The sequence below is a fragment of the Emys orbicularis genome, chromosome 12, assembly GCF_028017835.1.
Source record: "Emys orbicularis isolate rEmyOrb1 chromosome 12, rEmyOrb1.hap1, whole genome shotgun sequence".
Taxonomy (NCBI): Eukaryota; Metazoa; Chordata; order Testudines; family Emydidae; genus Emys; species Emys orbicularis.
Genome location: NC_088694.1, coordinates 4,665,124 through 4,687,647, shown reverse-complemented (window position 1 = coordinate 4,687,647; position 22,524 = coordinate 4,665,124). Strand labels below are relative to the sequence as shown.

Here is a 22,524-nt window from a genome sequence, read left to right as displayed (position 1 = left end):
ACTATGAAGGGAAGTGGGGAGAGAGAGCATGAGAAGATGAGAAATGCTCCAAGACAGACTGAGCCATGAAACCTAACAAAAATCCTGCGTGTGAAAACAAATACACAAATGGAGGATGGTGGCATCAATGCTCATAACCTCAAAATTACTGAACTTCCTTTGTTTGGCTTGATTCTCAGATCTCAATGTTTAAATAAAACCCTGTCGGCCACCCACCACCAAGTTAAGAAACATTTGGCACATTTATCAGAATACACAGGGGAAAAGGTTTGTTTTAATATACACAACTCAAAAAAGGCTAAGCAGATTTTGTTGAAACCTGCAAAATAAATTCTACTTCTGACAGGACATCCAGCATGGAAAATTCCAGCACTACAGAAGTTTGAGAAAGGAGGACAGCAAGGTTTATAATGGAAGTTTAATTTCAACCCTCATTAGATTGGCTCCTATTGCTATAAATGAAGTTGTATCTGGTTTAAATGATAATGGGAATGGTAGGTTTATAATTAAAAACTTTAGTTTCCTTACTGAAATTCTTTTGAGTGGTGTGCCAAACGTGCAACGCAGATGTGAAGAAAAGCTCTGTGTAGCTCAAAAGCTTGTCTCTTTCACCAACAGAAGTTGATCCAATAACATACATTACCTCACCCACCTTGTCTCAGTGCATATATGAGATTCAAGTTAACGGGGGTCGGCTCAGACACTGCCTTACTTGAATTTTAGTTTGCATTCAGAACAAGAACATATGAAAACACTTTGCTGCCTTCATGCACTCCACCAAGTGCTTTAGGCCAATAAACTATTTTATAAGTTATTTTAAAATAATTTTCTGCTTTTCAAGTCCAATTTTTTAAACAGAAGGATTAGAACATTAAGCCAAGTGAGAGGTACATTGCAGAGGCTATTGCCAATCCAGGGGCTTAACATTCAGATGTGGACACTGCACAAAATCGCTCCACTACTTTTTGCTGTCCTCGTGCAATCAATTACACCCATTTCTTGTAATGTGTTGTCGGAAAAGGCCTCCTTTTGGTGAGTAAATGGCTTTTAAACCAATAAATCCAGATGTAGGTAATACACAAAAGCACAGCTTGAGGCTTGTGCCCCAACACCCTCATACAGCAGCTGCTTGAAGTAGCACAGTTTAAAAAGAAAAAAAAAAAAAAAGACGTAAATCTGACTACAGTAAAGTACATTCTCCAGCTAGATTGCACGTTACTCCCAGACACACCACTTAATCATGGCACTAGCCTGGTTCCTTCCAGCTCAGATAGTTATTGATCAGAAGTGACTCGGACATGGGACACTGGTTGATAAACGATATCAGAAATGTTAAGTTCTATATTATTTTGCATCAGTGGGCTTCAGAGTGGGAAGAGAATGCATAATCTGAAATGTATGACTGTAGTCCAATACTAGCATGCACAGAAGGGTTTTTTAAAAAGGGAACACACACGAGTACCTGGATCCACTGCTCCCTGTTGATTTCTACCCCATTTGCCCTGAGGGACGTGATAGCTCTGTCAATGATTTTCTCCACCATCTGAGTGTTTCCATTGGCTTCCTCCAGTTTGGCAGCAGTTATCCAAATGTGACGGTCCGTTGGAATGTTCTCACGGGCTTTGTTTAAGACTTTGCGAGCATTCTCATATGTCTCCAGCCTTGCCAGAGCAAGCCATAGCTGGACAGCAACAACAAGTTAGATATTAAAACAAGGAGACAACAACACTTCATATAGCAGTACCTGCCCAGTCAACAGGCGAGAGAGAAGGCTTTGCACCATGCAGATATATACTCTTTGGTAGATTCTCCCCATCTCACACTATAACGAGGCTGCAAGATGCCAATATATAAGTAGTAAAATAATCAGAGTTTACCACTGGCCTTGAAAATTCAATACCTCTTATTCCAAATGTGTGAATATGTTGTCTCTGTTGAACTTCTGCAGTAATATTTTCTATTGTATTGTCAGTTGGATTTATAGCTCAATATATGGTTCAATGTTTTTAAAGTGAATAAAACAGTGGCTTAAGTAATGTTTGTGTGTTTGTGCAATTATCATAAATGCATGTGCAAATTAGGTAACTGTGCAAGCAAATATGCCTAACTAGCCATTTATGGGTACAATTACCCAATTTACATGTACAATTACAGTAACAAGTACACAACAAAATAACATGTAAAAACATGCTGAAAACCACCCCCTGAGGTGTACAAATTAACCCAGAAAGATACTGCCAGACCTGTCTTGCTGGTCAGTTAAAATGCCTGGTAAATCCGCACACTGCACTTTACGGTCAACTTTGCTTTTCAAATCTTGTAAACATCAGACCCTTTCTATAGGAATATCCTTAACTTGAAGGAGAGAGAGATTTGTTGACTTACTTCCACGCTGGTTGGACAGCATTCCACTGCTCGGCTCAGCATTATCCTAGCATCTTCAGGTTCTTCTAACTCCACTGCTGCCTTCCACAAGCGTACTGAGTTCGGAACATGCTCAAGGGCTAGAAAGGTCAAATAATAATATGAATCTTGGTAAAGAAGGCTTTTACAAGAGAGAGAATGCTGTACTAGCAATAATCAATTCTGCAAACATAAATATCCCTTTTCTTTCACAGAGGAAGTCTTAAAAAAAAAAAATTAAAACAGTTTTGCTCACTGAAAAATAAAAGTGAAGTTGGAGAGGGAGAAAAAGTACCGTTTTTCCAAACCAGAAGGTCCTTTTGTTTCTCTTCAGCCAGTACAAGATGGAAGAATTGGAGCAAAATCTAGCCTGAAATTCCACAGGCTGCAAAAGTCTTAACTTGTAACATCTGTGTTAACTCTTTCAGAAACTGCTTCAACAGTTGTCAGAACACAAAAATCAGGAAAGCAAGGAACCATAAAGCACCGTTTCCCCAATTGAAGCCAAACAAAAGTGATTTTCAGACAACTGCTGTGCAAGTTAAAGGCTTTTCCATTTAATCTTGACTGTGCCCAGTTTGAGATTTTAGAGCTGTTAGATATTACAGGTCTAAGTAGGGTTCAAATCAATTTTAGAACATTATGACAAATGTTTTAGCTCCTTAGGACATGCATTTTGTTACTGCATCTTTCACTCAGGTATAAAAACGAGCATGTAAGGATTAATTCTGACAAAAATGGATATGACAGAGGGTGTTCTTTTATTACTACAAGCAACACCAAAAGATTACAACAACAGAATATTTCTCTACTTTTCAGGTGTTTTTTATTTGATGCACTTCGTGTACATTCAGTTTCATTGTTTTTCCTGTCTGGTTAGTCTTTCTCATGCTTATATGGGAATGTTATAGCAACAGGGAAGAGAAACCTTTTTAAAAACAGGAAAATGTGATTGTAAAACCACAAAAAAATTGAAAGATGATTCCAAGGCAAGTGTAACATCTGAAATTACTTTTAAAATCTCAGTTTTTGAAGCTGAGCAGGTTTCAAGTTAATGGTGTCCCTTTAATTGTTCCAACAAAGGTCCAGGGAAGACAAAGATTGTTATCCTGAGCGTCTCTCGGACTCAAAACCAGAAGGAAATACATACAGAAAATGATTATGGTATTCTGACTAGCTAGACGTTAACTGTTCTTCATCAAGTTTATAGTGGCAGGAGCTTTTCTTAAAGCATTCTAAATGAGTAATGTCAGCCTTTGATAGCTTTAAGTGCTACTCGGCAGGAAAGAGCATGTCTTCACAGACACAGCATTAATTTCTACACCTCAAAATGGATTCTAGCCCTCAGTTTGCTGCCTCACTAGAGAGGATAAAAGCATTAGACGCTCTAGAGTGTTTGCTGGGTGATAGGATCATAAAACCCACAGAAACAAAAGAGAAGCACATTACAGGATCATATTTCAGTGCTGCTACTTGGCACTTAGCCCTGATTATTTTCTGGTAAATACTGGTTAAAATTGCCAGTCCTCACATGATTCCTGATCCAAATACCTCCAGGCCTCAGTTTTGTGCTGCACCATAGGAAGCAGTAGCCGAGGAACACCATGAAGCTGATAGTAACATGTGGAAATTAGAAGCAGCATGATACATTTATATTCTTTTCCACCAACATAAACAGCTATACACCAAACTTCTTACCAGATAATATTCTGAACTGAAAACTGAAAGCTGCTCACAAAACATACAATATCTCTAATAATTTAAACATCAGACGGAAAAAAATAACTTATGTACTTAACATGCTGTAAATCATTGTTATAATCCAGCTCACAAGTCACATCCAGAAATCTATCACTTTCTCATATGACTAACATCTGTTTTTCTATTTAATACTTATTGCAACTTTTATAGGCGCACACAGTTTAATAGCAGCAGCTGTGTTTAGCAGCACATTGCAGAACAAATTCTTTTGCAGTATCTAACCCATAATTAAAAAGCCACACACAAAATAAATATCTGAACTCTTGCAAGTTCCAGAACAACAGCTGAAGCGCAAATCTTTTATTCAAATGTTGGCAAGTACAACACAAGTGTCATTTCATCACAGATAACCAACTGCAACAGTCAGATAGGAGGCAATTTACTTCTCTTGGTCCTAATCCTTGCAGTAATCGTACTAGATGCTATGCTGTCATTCAATACTGTGGATTGATGCATATTAAAGATCTACAAAGACATTAAATCCTTATCCTTTTCCCTGGACACCTAGAAAACTGCAGTAACTCTGAGTGTTTGTAACAGAATTTAAATGCTAGGATTCAGCAACTTGACAAGGAGGTAGTTTTAATCTCTTCTGAAATGGGACTGGCACGTTGACTTCAAGCAGCCAAAGAATTAATGTTGTGGTGCCATGAGCAAGACCTCTAATTTCAGCACACCAGGATGATCAGTCATGAGAGAGAAGTGCCAATCATACTGTTGTGTGCTAGTTACTGAATAGGCATTATGAGTTTGAAGGAGGCAGTACACTTCAGATGGATGAGAGCTGTGATGGCAACAGCATAAAAGATGCAAGCATTTGAGTAAATAATGTAGAGAAAAACTATTTGTCCTAGGAACATAGAAGTTTCCATAGTGGAGATCTATCCAATCCAATCTCCTGAATCCTCTGTCCAGATGCTTCAGAGAAAAGTACAATACCCCACCCCTTGTAAGTCTCTAACAGTTAGAGACTGGCTTAAGTCCTGAAGCACAAGGTTTAATATCCCTTCCAGATTTTTTGTTGTCAAAACTATAACTCTATATCCAATCCTATTAAGTTCTTAGCCTCAACAACTTCCTGCAGCAATGATTTCCAGTTTAATCACACATAGTGTGAAAGGATATGTTCTTGCTGATGACAAGAAGAATAACTTTTAAAACCCCAGGCCATGCCCTAAAGAGTTTATGTTTTATTATTTTTTTAGAAGAACACTTGCAGGAAATTGAAGGGTTAGTTGTTATAACCCTGTAGAAGGTCTCACCTTTCCTAAGGACACGTTTCTTTGCTCGTATATCTGTCTCCAGTTCTGCTGCTCTGATATAAATCCGGACAGACTGTGGGAGGTGGCGGACTGCCTGGGCCACCACAGCCTTAGCCGTATCTCCAGGCTGCAGCCGGGCAGCTTCTAACCAAACATCTTCACTCTGTGGGTCAGCAAACAATGAAATTGACACCCTTTCCATCAGCGCAAACAGTGGCAAAAGTCCCGTAAGTTTAAACTAGAGCTTTTGGAAACACACTATTCCAGCTCCTCTGATAAGTTACAGGAGTGGTTATATTAATCTATACTGAAAAGCTCAATGGAGGAAAATATGCTTTTAGTAAGAGAACTAACCACACTCTTTTCACAAATTTTTGCAATAATCCACAGAGAGGCAAAACAACTCTTACCTTGGGGCACATTTCTGTCCCCTTCATGATGAGGTTTCGAGCTACTTGCAGTTTGCCAGTAACCTCTTCCAGTCGGGCTGAAGCTATCCAAGCTGGTGGATGATGAGGGTTGGTCTCCCGCACAGACTTCAGAAGTAAACGAGCTTTCTTGATGTCACTGGTAAAGGAGAAAATACAAACAACAAAGCTTTTAGTAAGCTAAGGAACAGCTCTCCTTCACCAATAAGCTCCCCACACCCAGTTCCTCACAATCACACTCAGATGTACATTAACTCGGACCTCAGACATTTTTACACACAGATAACACATCATATACTACCACTACACCACTGTGGAGAATATATTTTAATGTAACTGAGGTCAATGTGAAGGTTGCATATATTTAAGTGAGATTTTGAGGAGTTGCACGTGTGCACTGGTTTGTTGCATGCTGAAAGTGAAAGCTTGTTGTGGAATTGACAAGTGTGTAAGCATTTTCGGCTATTAAGGCTTAGGACATTTAAGGCAAAGGAGCTGAAGTTCTTGCACATGTAAATGTTGGTTTCACTTGGTAACTTCCTGAATTTTTAGTGCTGGCACTGAGAAAATGGATTTATGCTACCTTAATTCTAAGTAAGTCTTTTTTATATGACTAAATACAGATGTCACAGAGGATTGGGCTACAGGTATTTTCACAAAGTCACCAGGTCAAATGAGGTCAGTATTGACTAAGGGCAGTCACTGATCAGCAGCATGTGTGAAATGTATTGGGTTATTTCCTAGCAGATAGGTAACTGCATCACAAAGCCGCCAGCACATCTGGCATGCTTGTAGGCAGTCTACACAAGAACCGAATGGGTAAAGAGACTGTACTCCCTCATAGAGGCAGCTCATCCAGGCCCGGAATCTAGGTATGCTGGTGAGGGAGAACTTGCAGTACCTGGCCTATGGTACTTCAGTCTCCAATCCCATCAGTCTAGCAATTTTCACAAATACAACATATTAATAAAAAGTAAAGATGAGTGAAATCCTTCAGACATGTACAAAGGTCACCTGGAAGCCATTTTGGCCAGATACATTAGAAATATAAACTTCCATTTACATGCAGAAGGGTCAACCATTAATAAATGCCAAACCAATTCACCCCAAACTAGACTTACTTGATATCTCCTCCATGTGTAGGTATCATAGAATTCAAGTCTGTCAGATATCCCTTTGGGTCCACCACAGTTTGGCCACTCACAGAGTCAGACACCTGGGAAAGTAAATCCAAAGCTGATGAAATTACCAGTCAGAGCACTACAGTTTTGGCAATGAAAAATACATTAAGAGTGAAAACACACAAAAACTGTTCTCTCTTAACGTACATGGTCATCTGGTATGAAAACCAAAATGGAGTAAACTGGAAAACTTTGCTTATACCCATGGTTGGTTGGTTGTTTTTCTAAAACAAATGACAATGCAGCTTTATTTTGCAGAGCATCTTTCCTACACAATGTATCCCAAAATGATTTATACAATTAAGCCATATTATCAGAGTTTAAGCAAACAGAGAGGGGAATTAACAGGCTTAATCAAAAGGAGAAAACTGTTTGCAAATGAGATTAGAAATTAAAGGGAAAGTTACTGAGGTAAAAAGATCCAGAAAGGGTGTTCCAAATGGCAGCTGCCGAGGAAACAGCTTTTGTACCAACACTAGTAACTTTGTAAAGGAGCAGGGAGGGGAGGACTGAATAGAGAAGAAAAACATCTGCGAAGCAGGATGGAGCCTGTCCACTGAGGATGCTTTTTAGCTAGACCCTGTTACATCAGAAAATAGGAATTGAAACCAAGGCGATGCAATCAAACCTCTCTATATGTGAGAAAGCAGGCAGAAATAGCCTGCACGTGCTGTGTAGATACAGAAGCGCCCCGACTTACGCAAGCGTTCTGTTCCGGAACTCTTTGCACAAGTCGAATTTTGCATAAGTCGGGAATGCATCTCTGACAAGTACGCGCGCGCCAAAAAAAAAACAAACGTATGGAACTTTTTCCGTAAATTGGGTTTGCATAACCCGGGGAGCGTCTGTATGTGTAACTATGACGGACTGAATTTCCACGTTCCCACTGAATTACAATCTTGAAATCTGGTGCACTTATTATGCAATGCCAATTACAGAAAAATATTTACATTTGATATTTGACCCAGGTCACCAAAAGTTTAATGGTGTAGACTTACAAAAAGTCCTTCGATTTGGAGAAGTTAAGGACATCTGACATCACCTGTCCTATTGAGTGGGTTTCAGTCAAAAGAACTGTCAAAGGCACGAGAACTTGCTGCAGGCACCAACACTGATAGTCACCCTACCCATGAACCGTCATTTGTTAATATTACATACATTCTAGTTTTATGTTTTAAAAAGTTGGCAAACACATAACTGTTAATCTTACAAGAAATGGCACTGGTACCAGCTTGCAATTAAAAATAACATGAAGCTGCCCTGCTTAAGGAAATCCCCAAAAGGATTAACTAAGGAATTTAGCTGAAGAGTAAAGTAACAATTAAATATTTGATTTTACTGGGGAGAAGGGACAATCAGAGAAAAAGAAAAAAGTTTTTGTAATATTGTCTACAGAAACATCCCCAGGAGTATGTCTCTAATGGGCATTTGCCTTTAATGTAGCTATTCATTCAACATTCTATGACTATGTAAAAACAAACAATCTGTGTATGTATTCAATCATATCTGATGTTAATGACATGGTGCATTTTTTACTTCTGTGACAGCACTGCAGAACTAACACAGATATAGGAAAGGAAGACGGATTCTTTCACCTGAATCAACAGGATTGTTAGTTAAGTTCCAAACATCTGGCCAAATTTTGCCTTGAGTTATACTGCGCAATCCCTCTCAGGTAATAGGTTGGACAAGCAGAACAAAGGGTGCAATTTAGCCTGACAAATCTTTAATATTTGCAAATATACACCACAGAGTCAAAAAGCGCACAGTTGGACTTTCAGATCCCATGGGAGAGTGTAGTGCTAGTGGTTAGAAAGGCCATCTTTTCACCACGGCTTTGGAGCGGAGCCTGGAGCTGCAGCGCGGAGCAGCTCTGGAGCAGAGGAGCTGCAGGTTTTTGCCTGGAGCTGGAGCGGAGCCGGAGCACAGCTCCAAAGCCCTGCTTTTCACGTCTGAACCAGCGCGAAATTTTCTCTTGAAATCACTGAAATAAATATAGAACTCCATGATACCATTTCAGAATAAGTGTTGTGTACTGAATGGTTCACTAATTAAGAGAAGAGGAACAACCATCGCACCAAACTAAAAACTGACTCTGTAGACCTGATGTCCATTTCTGCCATGACTGGCAAGCTCTACTCCTCTGTGATGGTCCAGAATGCACTGACCCATCTCCCAGAGAATTCCTCTAGAACAGGCCTGTAGCTAAGGGCTGTAGGGTATTCTTTTAATTATTATTGCCCTGCTTTTCAATGTTTTTTTCTCTATTTAATATCCCAAAGAGAATAAAACAATAGTTTTGAAAAACCAGGCTTCATTACAAAACAGGTACACCTCAGGTACACCTTTCAGGGTTATTGTGTTCCTGTGGCCTTACCTGGCTCAGTCTCATATCCATCAAGGTATTCCTGGCCTGCCCAATCTTCCTCATATCCAGTTCACCTGTCCCAGGTGTCATTAGCCCAGGTGTCATTCCTCCTGGATACGGAGTGTTCAAACCCCCCGGATACGGAGTGTTCAGACCGCCAAATTGCTGCCAAAAAATGAGATATATTATTAAGGTTTATGCTGGGATTTTCAACAGAACTCAAGGGAGTTAGATGCTCAGCTCCTATGGAGTTTCAATAGGTGCTAGATCAGGGGTGGGGAAACTACGGCCCGGGGGCCGCTTCCAGCCTGTCAGACGTTTTTCTCCGGCCCTCGAGCTCCCGCCGGTGAGCAGGGTTGGGGGATTGCCTCGCTCCACCAGCCCAGCACTTTTCGGCCCCCACCTCACAATTCTGTTGATGAGCATCATCTTCTGGCACGCAAAGCCACACTGCGCAGGCGTGACTTCACTGTGCTGTTTCCAGGATTGGAAACCCGCCCCATGCGGCAGGGCGCCCAATCCCCTCCCGGTCTCCTACGGCCCCACCCTTGAGAGCCTCGAAACCACCCAGGGGCTGCACCCAGCCCAACTAGGGTGCCTCTACCTGTGACAGTGCCTGGTATGACAGCCTTAGTGTCACTGCCGGCAGGGCCCCTAGGAATCCCTGGTACCACCCTGTAGAGCCCCCCTTTCCCGCACCTCGGTAACATCCCTTATAGAGCCCCCTCATGCTACACCCCACACAGTCCCCTTCCCCCACCAGGCATTCATGGCCCGCAATACAATTTCCATACCCAGATGCGGCCCTCAGGCCAGAAAGTTTGCCCACCCCTGTGCTAGATGTTTATGAGTTTGGAAATCTTCCCCAGAGTATTGCCAGTACAAGTTGAATAATTGCCTCCCAAGTCACAGTATGAACAGTGGTTTTTATATTGGGAGTTGAATAACTTCCTATGGACCATCAAGTGGCACTATTCAACAATAAAACATGAGAACAGGTATGTTCTCAGATTTATTTAATTAAGAAGTGTCAAAAGATGATCATGACAATATTAACTGAAAGAATATTAGCAATAAAATCATATAATCATTTGGTGTCAATTTAAGTCCAATAAGTTTTCTCTTCCATCAGCCGATCACAGTACTCTGCATCCATTTAAACAATTAATTATGATCCAAAAACTTCAACCACTGACCTGTCAACTGAAAGTGAAATGTCTTAATTCTAGAAGAAATTGAATACGTCAGCCACTAAGGGAAGTCAGATTCCACTTCATGTTACATATTTGGAAAAGTTTCAGTCAATAAGAAATACATTGGTTCATTGACCAAAATTAGTTATGGACACCCCTTAGCCAAACAGAGCTAAAACAAGAGAATTTTAGAATCTTCCATTGTTAAAACAAAAGGCTGTCTGATTATTCTTGCTCAGATTCTGCTCAGCTCCAGAGTTTGCTGAATAAAATAGAAGTTTCCAATAAGCCTGGAACTGTAACACACAGCAACCTCTTCTAAAGGCTCTTGTACTAAAGAGGTCTTTCCATATGCTATTCACTTAAGAAAGGGTTAAGCCTAGTGCCTTTGTCTTTATTTTAAATGGAATTGCAGGATGTGTTCTAGGCTAAGAATAAGGCACATTTCACAGCAAGTGCTTGTCTCTAGCTACTATTAATCATTTTCTCCAATTTAACATGGGTAAAGCGGTAACTTCTCCATGTTCGTTTGTTTTCATGCTCACCGTTTGCCGGGGGTCCACAGAAGTGTGATTCTCCCCAGTCTGTAAGTGTTTAGCAAAGAAACTATCAGGAACAGGAGTCAGTTTCTCATAACGTGGGTTCCTCTGACGTTTGTTCCTAGCGTCACCAACTTCTGGAATACTCAGCCACTCTTCCTCTGTGACTTCCGCTAGCTTCCTCTACACACAAAAAAGCGGTCATTACTGATTCTACAAAATGTTGTTTGAAAAATTGTAAATTTTTCTATTGTTTAGTGGACTATCAATCCGTTGGTTTCAGAGAATTCAGGGTCAGTTGGGTCCCATTTTGAAGTAAAAGGTCAACACTAAAGAATTTCAGTGCACAGGGGAGTTGTATACTTTTAATAGGAACCTTCTTTGTACAGACTGGGATCTTAACCTGATATTTTTATATTTTTGCCTCGTTAATTGGTCGCAATTGTTTTTCAATTTTAACAGGGTATTATGAATATGTAGTTTAATCTGACTAACTGCAATGTTCATCTTGAAAACGTTGAGAGTCAGGACTGAAATTTTTCTCCCTCCACATCAGTTATGTCAATCGTGAACATTTTAAAAAAGCAGAATTGCAACACAGCTTCTCAGCTGGGTGACCAGACCAACCAACTCTCAGGGTGCAGGGCTTGTTTACACTTGTGGAGCCAAAAAGACCCGATACCAAAATTTGTGTATATTTCAATACCCTAATATGCCCATTTGGCAGAGAGGAAGGAATGGCGATGACCACAGACACCTACAACTAAATGGCTGGTAAGTATTTAATCCTACCAATCCTGACAGTACACACATACAAACTACCAATCATACTGATTTACTGTTAATGGCATATACCAACAGTACTTTGGTTTAAATCAATACTGACCAGTAAAAAAACAACAACCTGTGTCCCCGATCCAAAACCATTTGCTGAAAATCATACTACAATACTTAAGACATTATCAGCCCAAAATTGGTTTCTGCATCACTAGCTACTACCTTTGTACCCATTCTTGTCTATTATTCAATGGAAATCAGTTCTAGTCTGAAGGCAGGTGACATGCATAACATTCTTAACAAGTTCCCGTATAGAAAATACTATAGAATAGGAACTGTGCAAATAAATGCACAAAGTCACGTCCATCTCTTCACTCTTAAAATGGGCTATTTTCTTCATAATGTGTAGGACAGTTATCTCCTTACTTTTAAATCTGAGAACTGCTGCTGAATTTTGGGACGTTCCATACGGTACTTTTCAATCTCCTCTTTCTCCCGTTGTTCTCTAGAAAATAAGGAGTGCTGAAGTCAAGCTCACAGAAACACTAAATCTAGTACCATTATTATAGAAGAAACCTGTTTGGTCAGAGCTCTTAAGGCATAAGCCTATATCAGAGAACTGTTACACACACTGCATATAGCAAGTTGAAGTTATTTATCGATTTACAGAAGAATATTAAATATCTAGTCAAATAAGGCATATTTCAGGATCCTCAAGCAATAATACTATAGAATAAAAATTGAACTTTGCATCCATGTTTAGTCTTAATCTCCAGCTCCCTATGGACCTGATAAAATACTGTTTTTAGTAACGTTTGTTAATAAACATACAAAATATCCGGATTAGAAGACTTTTCTAACAATATCTCACTTGTTGTGTGATGCATTTAAGTTCAATTATATTAGTTTTGGATTAGAATATCTCTAAATCACCAAACCTCAGCCATTTCAACCATATGCAAGAGAAGCTAGTCAGTATTAACATCTGTTCAAGGTGTCATGCAAAAAGCCAAGCACTTCTGAAAATCAGACCCAGCATCTCTCACATTGGCTACCCAAAATCAGTGGCTGCTTTTGAAAATTTTGCCTTTTAGAGATTTGCCCAAGAACACAGATTGAGACAGTGGAAGAGCTGGAAACAGAAGTCACAAGTTCTGACTCCTAGACCCACCTCCCACTAAAATCAGCAAATAATGCCTCTCTTGACAGTGCAATAATTATACCTTCTCTCTTTTCTCCGTTCATCCATTCTCTTATCCAAAGCTGCATAAATAGCATCAGCTTCCTCATCGTCTTTTTCGTATGGACCACTTGAGAACAGGCTCCCAGCATAGCCGTTAAACTGAGAATTTTAAAAACAGTAACTTCAGTTTAAAGATGCTATTATATATCTAGCACAGTTATCAATATAATTTGGGATAAGGTAAAGACCTCAGCAAGCCGCTTCTAACAAGAGCATCCAGCTAACACAACCCTAAATAAAAGCAACCCTGCCCTTGCCCATACTGTATGAATTTCAACAGCAAAACCTTTTAGTAAATAAAAATTCCCATAAGGAAAAATCATTTCCTTCAATTTTGCCTGGTTCAACTATACAGTCCAAATAAAGACAATGACACGTCAAAGGGTGTCATAACTATAAAGGGAAGGGTAACAGCCCTCTTGTGTACCATACTATAAAATCCCTCCTGGCCAGAGACACCAAAATCCTTTTACCTGTAAAGGGTTAAGAAGCTCAGGTAACCTGGCTGACACCTGGTTACCTGAGCCAATAGGACCAATAAGGGGACAAAATACTTTCAAATCTTGGTGGGAGGAAGGCTTTTGTTTGTGCTCTTTATTTTGGGGGTTGTTCGCTCTTGGGACTAAGAGGGACCGGACATCAATCCATGCTCTCCAAATCTTTCTGAACAAGTCTCTCATATTTCAAACTTGTAAGTAACAGCCAGGCAAGGCGTGTTAGGTTTATCTTTGTTTTCTCAACTTGTAAATGTTCCTTTTGCTAGAGGGTTTACCTCTGTTTGCTGTAACTTTGAACCTAAGGCTAGAGGGTGTTCCTCTGGGCTCTTTGAATCTGACTACCCTGTAAAGTTATTTTCCATCCTGATTTTACAGAGATGATTTTTACCTTTCTTTCTTTAATTAAAAGCCTTCTTTTTAAGAACCTGATTGATTTTTCCTTGATTTAAGATCCAAGGGGGTTGGATCTGGACTCACCAGGAATTGGTGGGGGGAAAGGAGGGGGAATGGTTAAATTCTCCTTGTTTTAAGATCCATGGGTTTGGATCGGTGTTCACCAGTAAATTGGTGGAGAAGTCTCTCAAGGCTACCCCGGGAAGGGTTATAGTACTTGGGAGGGAGATATTCTGGGGGGGAGGTAGACAGAGTTTCCCAAATAACTCATAAATAATTTGGGTGGTGGCAGCAAAAGCAGATCTAAGCTGGTAGTTAAGCGTAAAGATTTTCATGCAGGTCCCCACATCTGTACCCTAGAGTTCAGAGTGGGGAAGGAACCTTAACAAAGGGCAACAGAGCTCAGATTTCATTTCTGGAGGCAGATGAAAGATTCATCCCACAAAGTACCGAGACTAATGTTTTATTTAGAGATCCCTCCCAAGATACTCAGGGCGTGGTACGGACAATTAAACCATAATATACAAACATCAAAATGAAAACCACAAAAAACACTGTGGCATCTATACAAACAAAACGTAGTGTTAAGTGCCTCTACAAGGAACTCTGCCCTTGTCTCCTCTACTGGAGATTTGCCATTATGAAGGGGGTTAGCTGTGTGTGTGCGCAGGGGTAGAAGGGAGCAGAATTATAGACACCTCCCTCAGCCAGGAGGAAAAAGCTAACAGGAATGCTACAGCTGCATCACCTCATCATAATTGGTGTCATTCAGATCTTCATCATCATCATCAGCCTGGTTTTTCTTCATCTGGTCCCCAACAGTTCTCTTCCCTGGCGGAGCATGACGATCATCCACTGGGTCGTTGGCATCTCGAGCTGGGCCAATATCAGAACGGGTGGTAAAACCCGTGGCACTATAGTGAGAGACCAGTAGCCATGATTTAGCCTGTAGCAATAGTGCTACAATATACAGATGTGTGTTTTAATCACTCTGAAAGCGAGGCATTACAAATCTTAGAATCATAGGACTGGAAGGGCCTCGAGAGGTCATCTAGTCCAGTCCCCTACACTTATGGCAGGACTAAGTATTATCTAGACCATTCCTGACAGGTGTTTGTCTAACCTGCTCTTAAAAATCTTCAATGATGGAGATTCCACAACCTCCCTAGGCAATTTATTCCAGTGCTTAACCACCCTGACAGGAAGTTTTTCCTAATGTCAAACCTAAGCCTCCCTTGCTGCAATTTAAGCCCATTACTTCTTGTCCTATCCTCAGAGGTTAACAATTTTTCTCCCTCCTCTTTGTAACAACCTTTTATATACTTGAAAACTATTATCATGTCCCCTCTCTGTCTTCTCTTTTCCAGACTAAACAAACCCAATTTTTTCAATCTTCCTTCATAGGTCATGTTTTCTAGACCTTTAATCATTTTTGTTGCTCTTCTCTGGACTTTCTCCAATTTGTCCACATCTTTCCAGAACTACGGCGCCCAGAACTGGACACAATAATCCAGTTGAGGCCTAATTGGCATGGAGTAGAGCTGAAGAATTACTTCTCGTGTCTTGCTTACAACACTCCTGCTAATGCAAACATAATTCTGGGATTTTTTTTTTTTTTTTTTGCAACAGCATTACAGTTGACTCATATTTAGCTTGTAATCCACTGTGACCCCAGATCCCTTTCCACAGTACTCCTTCCTAGGCAGTCATTTCCCATTTTGTATGTGTGCAACTGATTGTTCCTTCCTAACTGGAGTACTTTGCATTTGTCCTTATTGAATTTCATCCTATTTACTTCAGACCATTTCTCCAGTTTGTCCAGATCATTTAGAACAAACTTGTAATTCACAGGTATGTTACCTGGCCCCCATAGTTAAATGATGTGATGTCATGCAGGAACAACTGTCCTCTTAAAGAGACAGTTTTATGCAGAATGGACCCAGGTTTTATACAGCCCTGCTCCCTGTTTCCCCACCAGCTATTATCCCAACACTGCCAACTCCTCCAGGTCCACCTCCTTTTTAAAAATATGTGGGAAGCAGCACAGGCCGAGGGATGTGCTGGCTCCCACTTCCCGCAGCCCCCATTGGCCTGGAGCGGCGAACCACGGCCAGTGGGAGCCGAGATCGGCCGAACCTGCGGACACGGCAGGTAAACAAACCGGCCCAGCCCACTAGGGGGCTTACCCTGGTGAGCCGCATGCCAGAGGTTGCCGATCCCTGATTTAAGTAATCCACCTCCCCGAGAGGCGGTAGCTAGGTTGACAGAAGTGCAGCCCCACTATCAGTTTAACTGGATCGCTCAGGAGTGTGGAGTTTTCAAATCCCTGAGCAAGGTAGTATACCAACCACAGTGTAGACATTTCCAACGCAAATCCACACCCCTGAGCGAGGTCCTTACACCAACCTAACCCCCAGTTTAGACCGGGAGGACTTCTCCCATCAACATAGCTACCGCCGCTTGGGGAAGTGGAGTACTTACACCATTTAAATCGGTTTAAATTCACCCAGGGGTACAACTTTCTCATGTGGACAAGACTTAGGGTAACCAGATGTCCCGATTTTATAGGGACAGTCCCAATTTTGGGTCTTTTTCTTATATAGGCTCCTATCACCCCCACCCCGTCCCGATTTTTCACACTTGCTGTCTGGTCAGCCTAACAAGACTTAAGGTGCCAGGAGAGGGGCTCTCTTTGGCCTCGCTGTGACCCAGGCCCTGCAGCCCCAGCGCCCCCCACCCACCAATGGGGGGGGGCGCGCCTGCACGGCCGGGGGAGGGGGGCACACACACACACGAGTTGGGGGCGGGAAATAGGGACACTGCGCCCGGAGCGCCGGGGAGTCCCGGTTCTCCAAAGCCCAGGCCCGCAGCGCTGGGTCGGGGGCCCAGGCCCGACTCCACGGGGGGAGGGCGCAGGCGGGGGGGCCCAGGCCGCCTCTCGCTCACCCGCGGCCCAGGCCCGGCACGTAGCCCAGCGGCGCCGGCATGCCCAGGAACGGCTTCTTCTTCTTGTTCATGGTGCCCGTGATGGAGGCGGTGAGGCCCGAGGCCCCGCCGGGCCCGGCCGGGTTGGAGCCCCCGGGGGGCGCCGCGGCGGAAGCGGAGGCTGAGGCGCTGCTGGCCGCCATGTTGGGGAGCCGAGCGAGAGGGCGGCGCTACCCAGGCGAGCAGCGCGGCCGGAAGGGCCCGATGGGGGTGAGGGGGGGGGGGGGCGGTCTCTGGGTCCCGCCTCAGGCAGGGTGTGTGTCGCATACACATACACACACACACCCCGTGTGTTACATACACAGAGTGTGTGTCACATTCATAGACATACACCCAGTGTTACACACACACACACACACACACACCGTGTGTTACATACACAGAGTGTGTGTCACATTCATAGACATACACCCAGTGTTACACACACACACACCGTGTGTTACATACACAGAGTGTGTGTCACATTCATAGACATACACCCAGTGTTACACACACACACCCCGTGTGTTACATACACAGAGTGTGTGTCACATTCATAGACATACACCCAGTGTTACACACACACACACCGTGTGTTACATACACAGAGTGTGTGTCACATTCATAGACATACACCCAGTGTTACACAAACACACACACACCGTGTGTTACATACACAGAGTGTGTGTCACATTCATAGACATACACCCAGTGTTACACACACACACCCCGTGTGTTACATACACAGAGTGTGTGTCACATTCATAGACATACACCCAGTGTTACACACACACACACACCGTGTGTTACATACACAGAGTGTGTGTCACATTCATAGACATACACCCACAGTGTGTTACACACACACCGTGTGTGTCACATTCATAGACATACACCCACAGTGTGTTACACACACACAGATACACACACAACGTGTGTCACATTCATAGACATACACCCACAGTGTTACACATACACACACCATGTGTTACATACACACACAATGTTACACACGCAGAGTGTGTCACATAGACATACACCCACAGTGTGTTACACACACACACATACATCATGTGTTACGCACACACACTGGCCCAGTGGAGCCCTCTGCCCATGTGGTGTTAATTTCTGAGCAGACTCCATTATAGATTGTTTTAGGTAGGGCCCCTAAACTGTCTCTGACAGCTATTTTAAATGAAGGGCATGTTCATACCCATCAGTTTCAACAAGGATTTAACCCATCTTATTACAACAGCACACTGTTTCACACACAGCATGTTACACACATACACATCCCCTCAGTATGTTTTAGAAGGGGGCAGCAGCCTTTCTGGGCCAGGCCTGCGAAGATCCCTATTGCACATGCAGCACCTCTCATCCCCAAAAGCCCCAGGACACTTGGCAAACTGTGCAGATGCTGCATCCGCCACGACAAGGGGATGTTTTGACTGAGGAAGCCAGGACCTTGTCTACACTAGGTCTTATCTTTTTTTCTTAAATTTCCCACTGTTACTACAGCTCTTTTGAGACGGCAACTGAGAACGTGAGCGCAGACAAAGTTCCAAGTGGCCACTAGTGTTTCAAGCACTGTGGGCTTATCTACACTAGAAACTCGCATAGGTGCAGCTGCACCTTATATACGTAGTTATACCAAAGTAATTCTGTAGTGTACACCAGAGCTGTGTTGCGTAGACCTGTGCTGAGTGTGTGGAGTGCGGCATTATTAACAGATTTGTTTTTCAAGGGGGCTGTCTTTGGGGCCATTCACTGGTAGCACAGAGTTCAGGGAGTACTTGGGAGGCAGGGGTCTTTGGGCCCAAACCAGTGGGGATATGGGAGAAAGTAATCTGTTAAGGAAGTGGAGTTGCAGCTGCACAGTTTCTGGATCTGGCCCTCTGTTCATAAAGTACCTCTGAAGCACAGCTGAGGTTTCCCACTTCATCAATGCGGAGAAGGCGGGTAGTCCGGACAGAGAAAAATGGTATATTGTAATGTTAGGGCATTTACTTCCTGTTGTTACCTTGGCACATCATGATGCAGCATAATAATGGGATATCTGTATGTCAGCATGTCCTTCTCCTCGTCAGAACATCACTGCTACTTCACTTTGCCCCATTTCCATTTACCCAATAAAGCTACCCAGGTTCGCTGGAATGAATCTCAGCCCCGCTTCATAAAAATGTCTTTGGCAGAACTTTCAACATATTCTGGCCTGAGTGACAGATTTGTAGCAAAACCAAGTAGAATTGCTTTAAAGCTGCATTAGAAATATTACAGAGTTCTACAAAACTCCACTGCATTGACTCAACTCTCAAGTGACTACTTTCCCACTGTGAGAGGCTTTTAAGAATTTGTTGAGGAGCACTGAGCAGAGACTTTTCTCTGTGAAATCTTGATGGTTCCTGATGGCCTCTGCTCTTGTGTTTACCACCAGATGGAGCACTTTGCACATGAATTTGTCCATCAGAAATAATCGTCTTTCAGATGCATAGTTGAAGAGGAAAAGAAAGAAGCTAAAGGTTCTTTCTGCATGTCCATACTTAGCATTGAAACCCACCTTTCTGAATGAAAGCATATGAAATCTTCACACTGTACTTCTTACCAGAATTCATTCAAAACTCAAGGGGAAAAGGTCTTCATAGCTTGAGTAAATTTCTATCCACTCTTCAGCCTAGTGATTACAGCCTAGTTTTGTACATCAAGTGAACTGGTGTCTCATCTAACAGACCTTTAGGAGAAAATTAATTCCATATCTTAGCTCTCGGTATGAAGTTAAGTTTAATCTGTGTGGATGTATTTTGCTATATTGCTTATTGAAGGGATAATATCCATGGCACTGATATATGCAAAGCAAATAATTGAGCTTGTTGTTGATTAAATGCTGAAGTGGAGCTGTGGCATTTAATCAACAGCAAGTGCCATTTATTGCAAATATGGTTCAGTACCATGACAATTGCTGCCATTGTACTACTAGAGAGCACTTTTAGGAATCTATTCTTATTTTAGAAGGGTTTGCAACTAGTGGGTTGCTATCACCATCTTTGTAGGACTTTACAGTAATGTTTATATCTGGGATACATCTTAGCTGAATAGGTGGGTGGAATGAACTATTGCTGCTGGCTTTTAGGACCCTCAAAATAAGTGAAGTCCTCTGTCCCCCTCCATTCCTAGTAAGCCTCAAATTGCAAAACAGCCGGATATTTTACATGGGGGGTGTTGCTGTGTCAGTGCATTGATTACAGAGGGAGAGGGAAAGGAGATTGAGAGGGGTGCAAAGAAAGATGGATTAAGGGGATTTATGGGGCATGTGGAGGGAAGAAATTATGAAGGCCCTGACCCTCCTAAAAAGTCATGCTGATGTCCCCCAGAATCCTAAAACTGGTTCCATTAACTACTGATGAAGTGCCGGACAGAAAGTGAATAGCTGATCTAGGGTGGGTCTTTAATGTGAATAATTGATCAAGGGTGGAAGGCATGTGTGGAGAAAGGAGTGAAACCACTGGAGATAGGGTCTGAATGTCAGTAGTGGTTTCAATGTCATAAATAATGATAGTGCTCTCTCTTCAGGACTCCATTTGGCTTAGAATATTATTTTCTTCTAGACTGTGCTCAGTGTCATTGTTATTAGTTATTATTTGCTTGGCACTGGCAGTGTGCTCAATGCTTTATCCCATGTGCATGCAGCAACCTGGGGCAGCTGGAAACAACAGCAGTGGATACATATATACTTTGGCCCAGAGCCACAAAATTACTTAGATGCCTAAACCCCTGACTTAGGCGCATGAGTCCCAGTTTTAGGCACCACTACAATCCACAAAACCCCTGCTTCAGCGCTGCCTAACCCTGGAGGTGCCTAAACTCACTTGGTGCCTAAATTTCCACAGATGCCTATGTTTCTGCCTCTGAGCATGCGCACCGCTGCCGCTTTCGCCACATCTAGATACCTATATCCTACATAATCCCTAGCGTGAGCCACAAACCAGGGGGAAGATAGGCGGAGGAGCACCTCTCACCCATGGGCACGATCTGGTAGGTGTGCTGATAGCAGGGATTGGCAACCTTTGGCACGTGGCCCATCAGGGAAATCCACTGGTGGGCTGGGATGGTTTGTTTACCTGCAGCATCCGCAGGTTCGGCTGATCGCAGCTCCCACTGGCCCGCACCGCTTCCCGCAGCCCCCATTGGCCTGGAACGGCGAACCGCAGCCAGTGGGAGCTGCGATCGGCCGAACCTGTGGACGCTGCAGGTAAACAAACCATCCCGGCCCTCCAGTGGATTTCCCTGACAGGCCGCGTGCCAAAGGTTGCCGATCCCTGGCTTATAGCCTGCCCAGTGGATTGGGTCCCATCCAAATTCAAAAGCAGGTGGTGGTTTTATAATTTATAAACCCAGTGGTTGTGGAGACCCAGGTTCAAGTCCCATTTCAGGCAGAGGGGGGAGAAAGGATTTGAATAGGGGAGTCCAACACCTCTTGGGAGAGGGGGTGTTAACCACTGAGCTATTCTGGTGTAGGTCTCCCTCACGCTTTCCTATGGACGCCGCTGTCAGGGCCGGCTCCAGGCACCAGCCGACCAAGCACGTGCTTGGGGCGGCACCTTGGGGCAGGGCGGCGCTCGATTTTTTATTTTATTTTATTTTATTTTGGATTCGGCGGCGCGGCGCTCGGAAGCGGGAGCGGAGGCTTCAGGCGGCGTGGTGCTCGGGGGCGGAGCTTCGGGTGGCGTGGTGCTCGGAGGGGGGGCGGGGCTTTGGGCGGCGTGGTGCTCGGAGCGGGGGCGGGGCTTCGGGCAGCGTGGTGCTCGGATGTGGGGCGGGGGCTTCGGGCGGCGCTCGGAGGGAGGGCGGAGGCTTCGGGCAGCGTGGTGCTCGGAGAGGGGGTGGGGGCTTCGGGCGGCGTGGTGCTCGGAGGGGGGGCGGGGGCTTCAGGCGGTGCTTGGAGGGGGGGTGGGGCTTCGGGCGGCGTGGTGCTCGGAGGGGGGCGGGGCTTCGGGCAGCGCGGTGCTCGGAGGTGGGGCGGGGGCTTCGGGTGGCGGCGTGCTTGGGGGGGCGGGGCTTCGGGCAGCATGGTGCTCGGAGGGGGGTGGGGCTTCGGGCGGCATGGTGCTCGGAGGGGGGGCGGGAGCTTCGGGCGGCGTGGTGCTTGGGGAGGCGGGGCTTCAGGTGGCGTGGTGCTCGGGGGGGCGGGGTCTGGCGCGGTGCGGCACTCGGAGGGGGGGCTTCGGGCGGCATGGCGCTTGGAGGGGGCGGGGCTTCGGGTTGCTTGGTGCTGGGGGGGCGGGGATTTCAGCGGCACTCGCGGGGGGGGGGGGGGTACGGCGGGGTGGCGCTCTTCTTTTTTGCCTGGGGCGGCAAAAAAGTTAGAGCCAGCCCTGGCTGCTGTATTGTGGATTAATAATTAAAGAATCACTGGAGCAGTGAGACAGGAACGTGGGTCTCTCACATCCTAGGTGGGTGCCCTCACCAGCAGGCTATAGAATCATTCTTCTGCTGGCTTGCCCAATGACTATGATCATTG

General features: G+C 43.9%; 1 protein-coding gene across 1 annotated transcript in view; it reads right to left on the bottom strand.

Annotated features, from left to right (window-relative positions):
* The window catches only part of PRPF6 (pre-mRNA processing factor 6), a 34,768-nt gene extending 17,673 nt beyond the window's left edge, over positions 1-17,095 (bottom strand). The window contains exons 1-11 of the mRNA XM_065414214.1: positions 16,992-17,095; positions 14,794-14,959; positions 13,136-13,254; positions 12,339-12,417; positions 11,142-11,318; positions 9,413-9,568; positions 6,976-7,070; positions 5,837-5,993; positions 5,427-5,589; positions 2,386-2,504; positions 1,463-1,681 (exon numbers count right to left, since the gene is read on the bottom strand). Coding sequence (XP_065270286.1) covers positions 1,463-1,681; positions 2,386-2,504; positions 5,427-5,589; positions 5,837-5,993; positions 6,976-7,070; positions 9,413-9,568; positions 11,142-11,318; positions 12,339-12,417; positions 13,136-13,254; positions 14,794-14,959; positions 16,992-17,062 — 1,521 coding nt within the window. The 5' untranslated portion in view covers positions 17,063-17,095. The remainder of the gene's footprint in view (positions 1-1,462; positions 1,682-2,385; positions 2,505-5,426; positions 5,590-5,836; positions 5,994-6,975; positions 7,071-9,412; positions 9,569-11,141; positions 11,319-12,338; positions 12,418-13,135; positions 13,255-14,793; positions 14,960-16,991) is intronic.
* Positions 17,096-22,524: the final 5,429 nt, after the last annotated feature.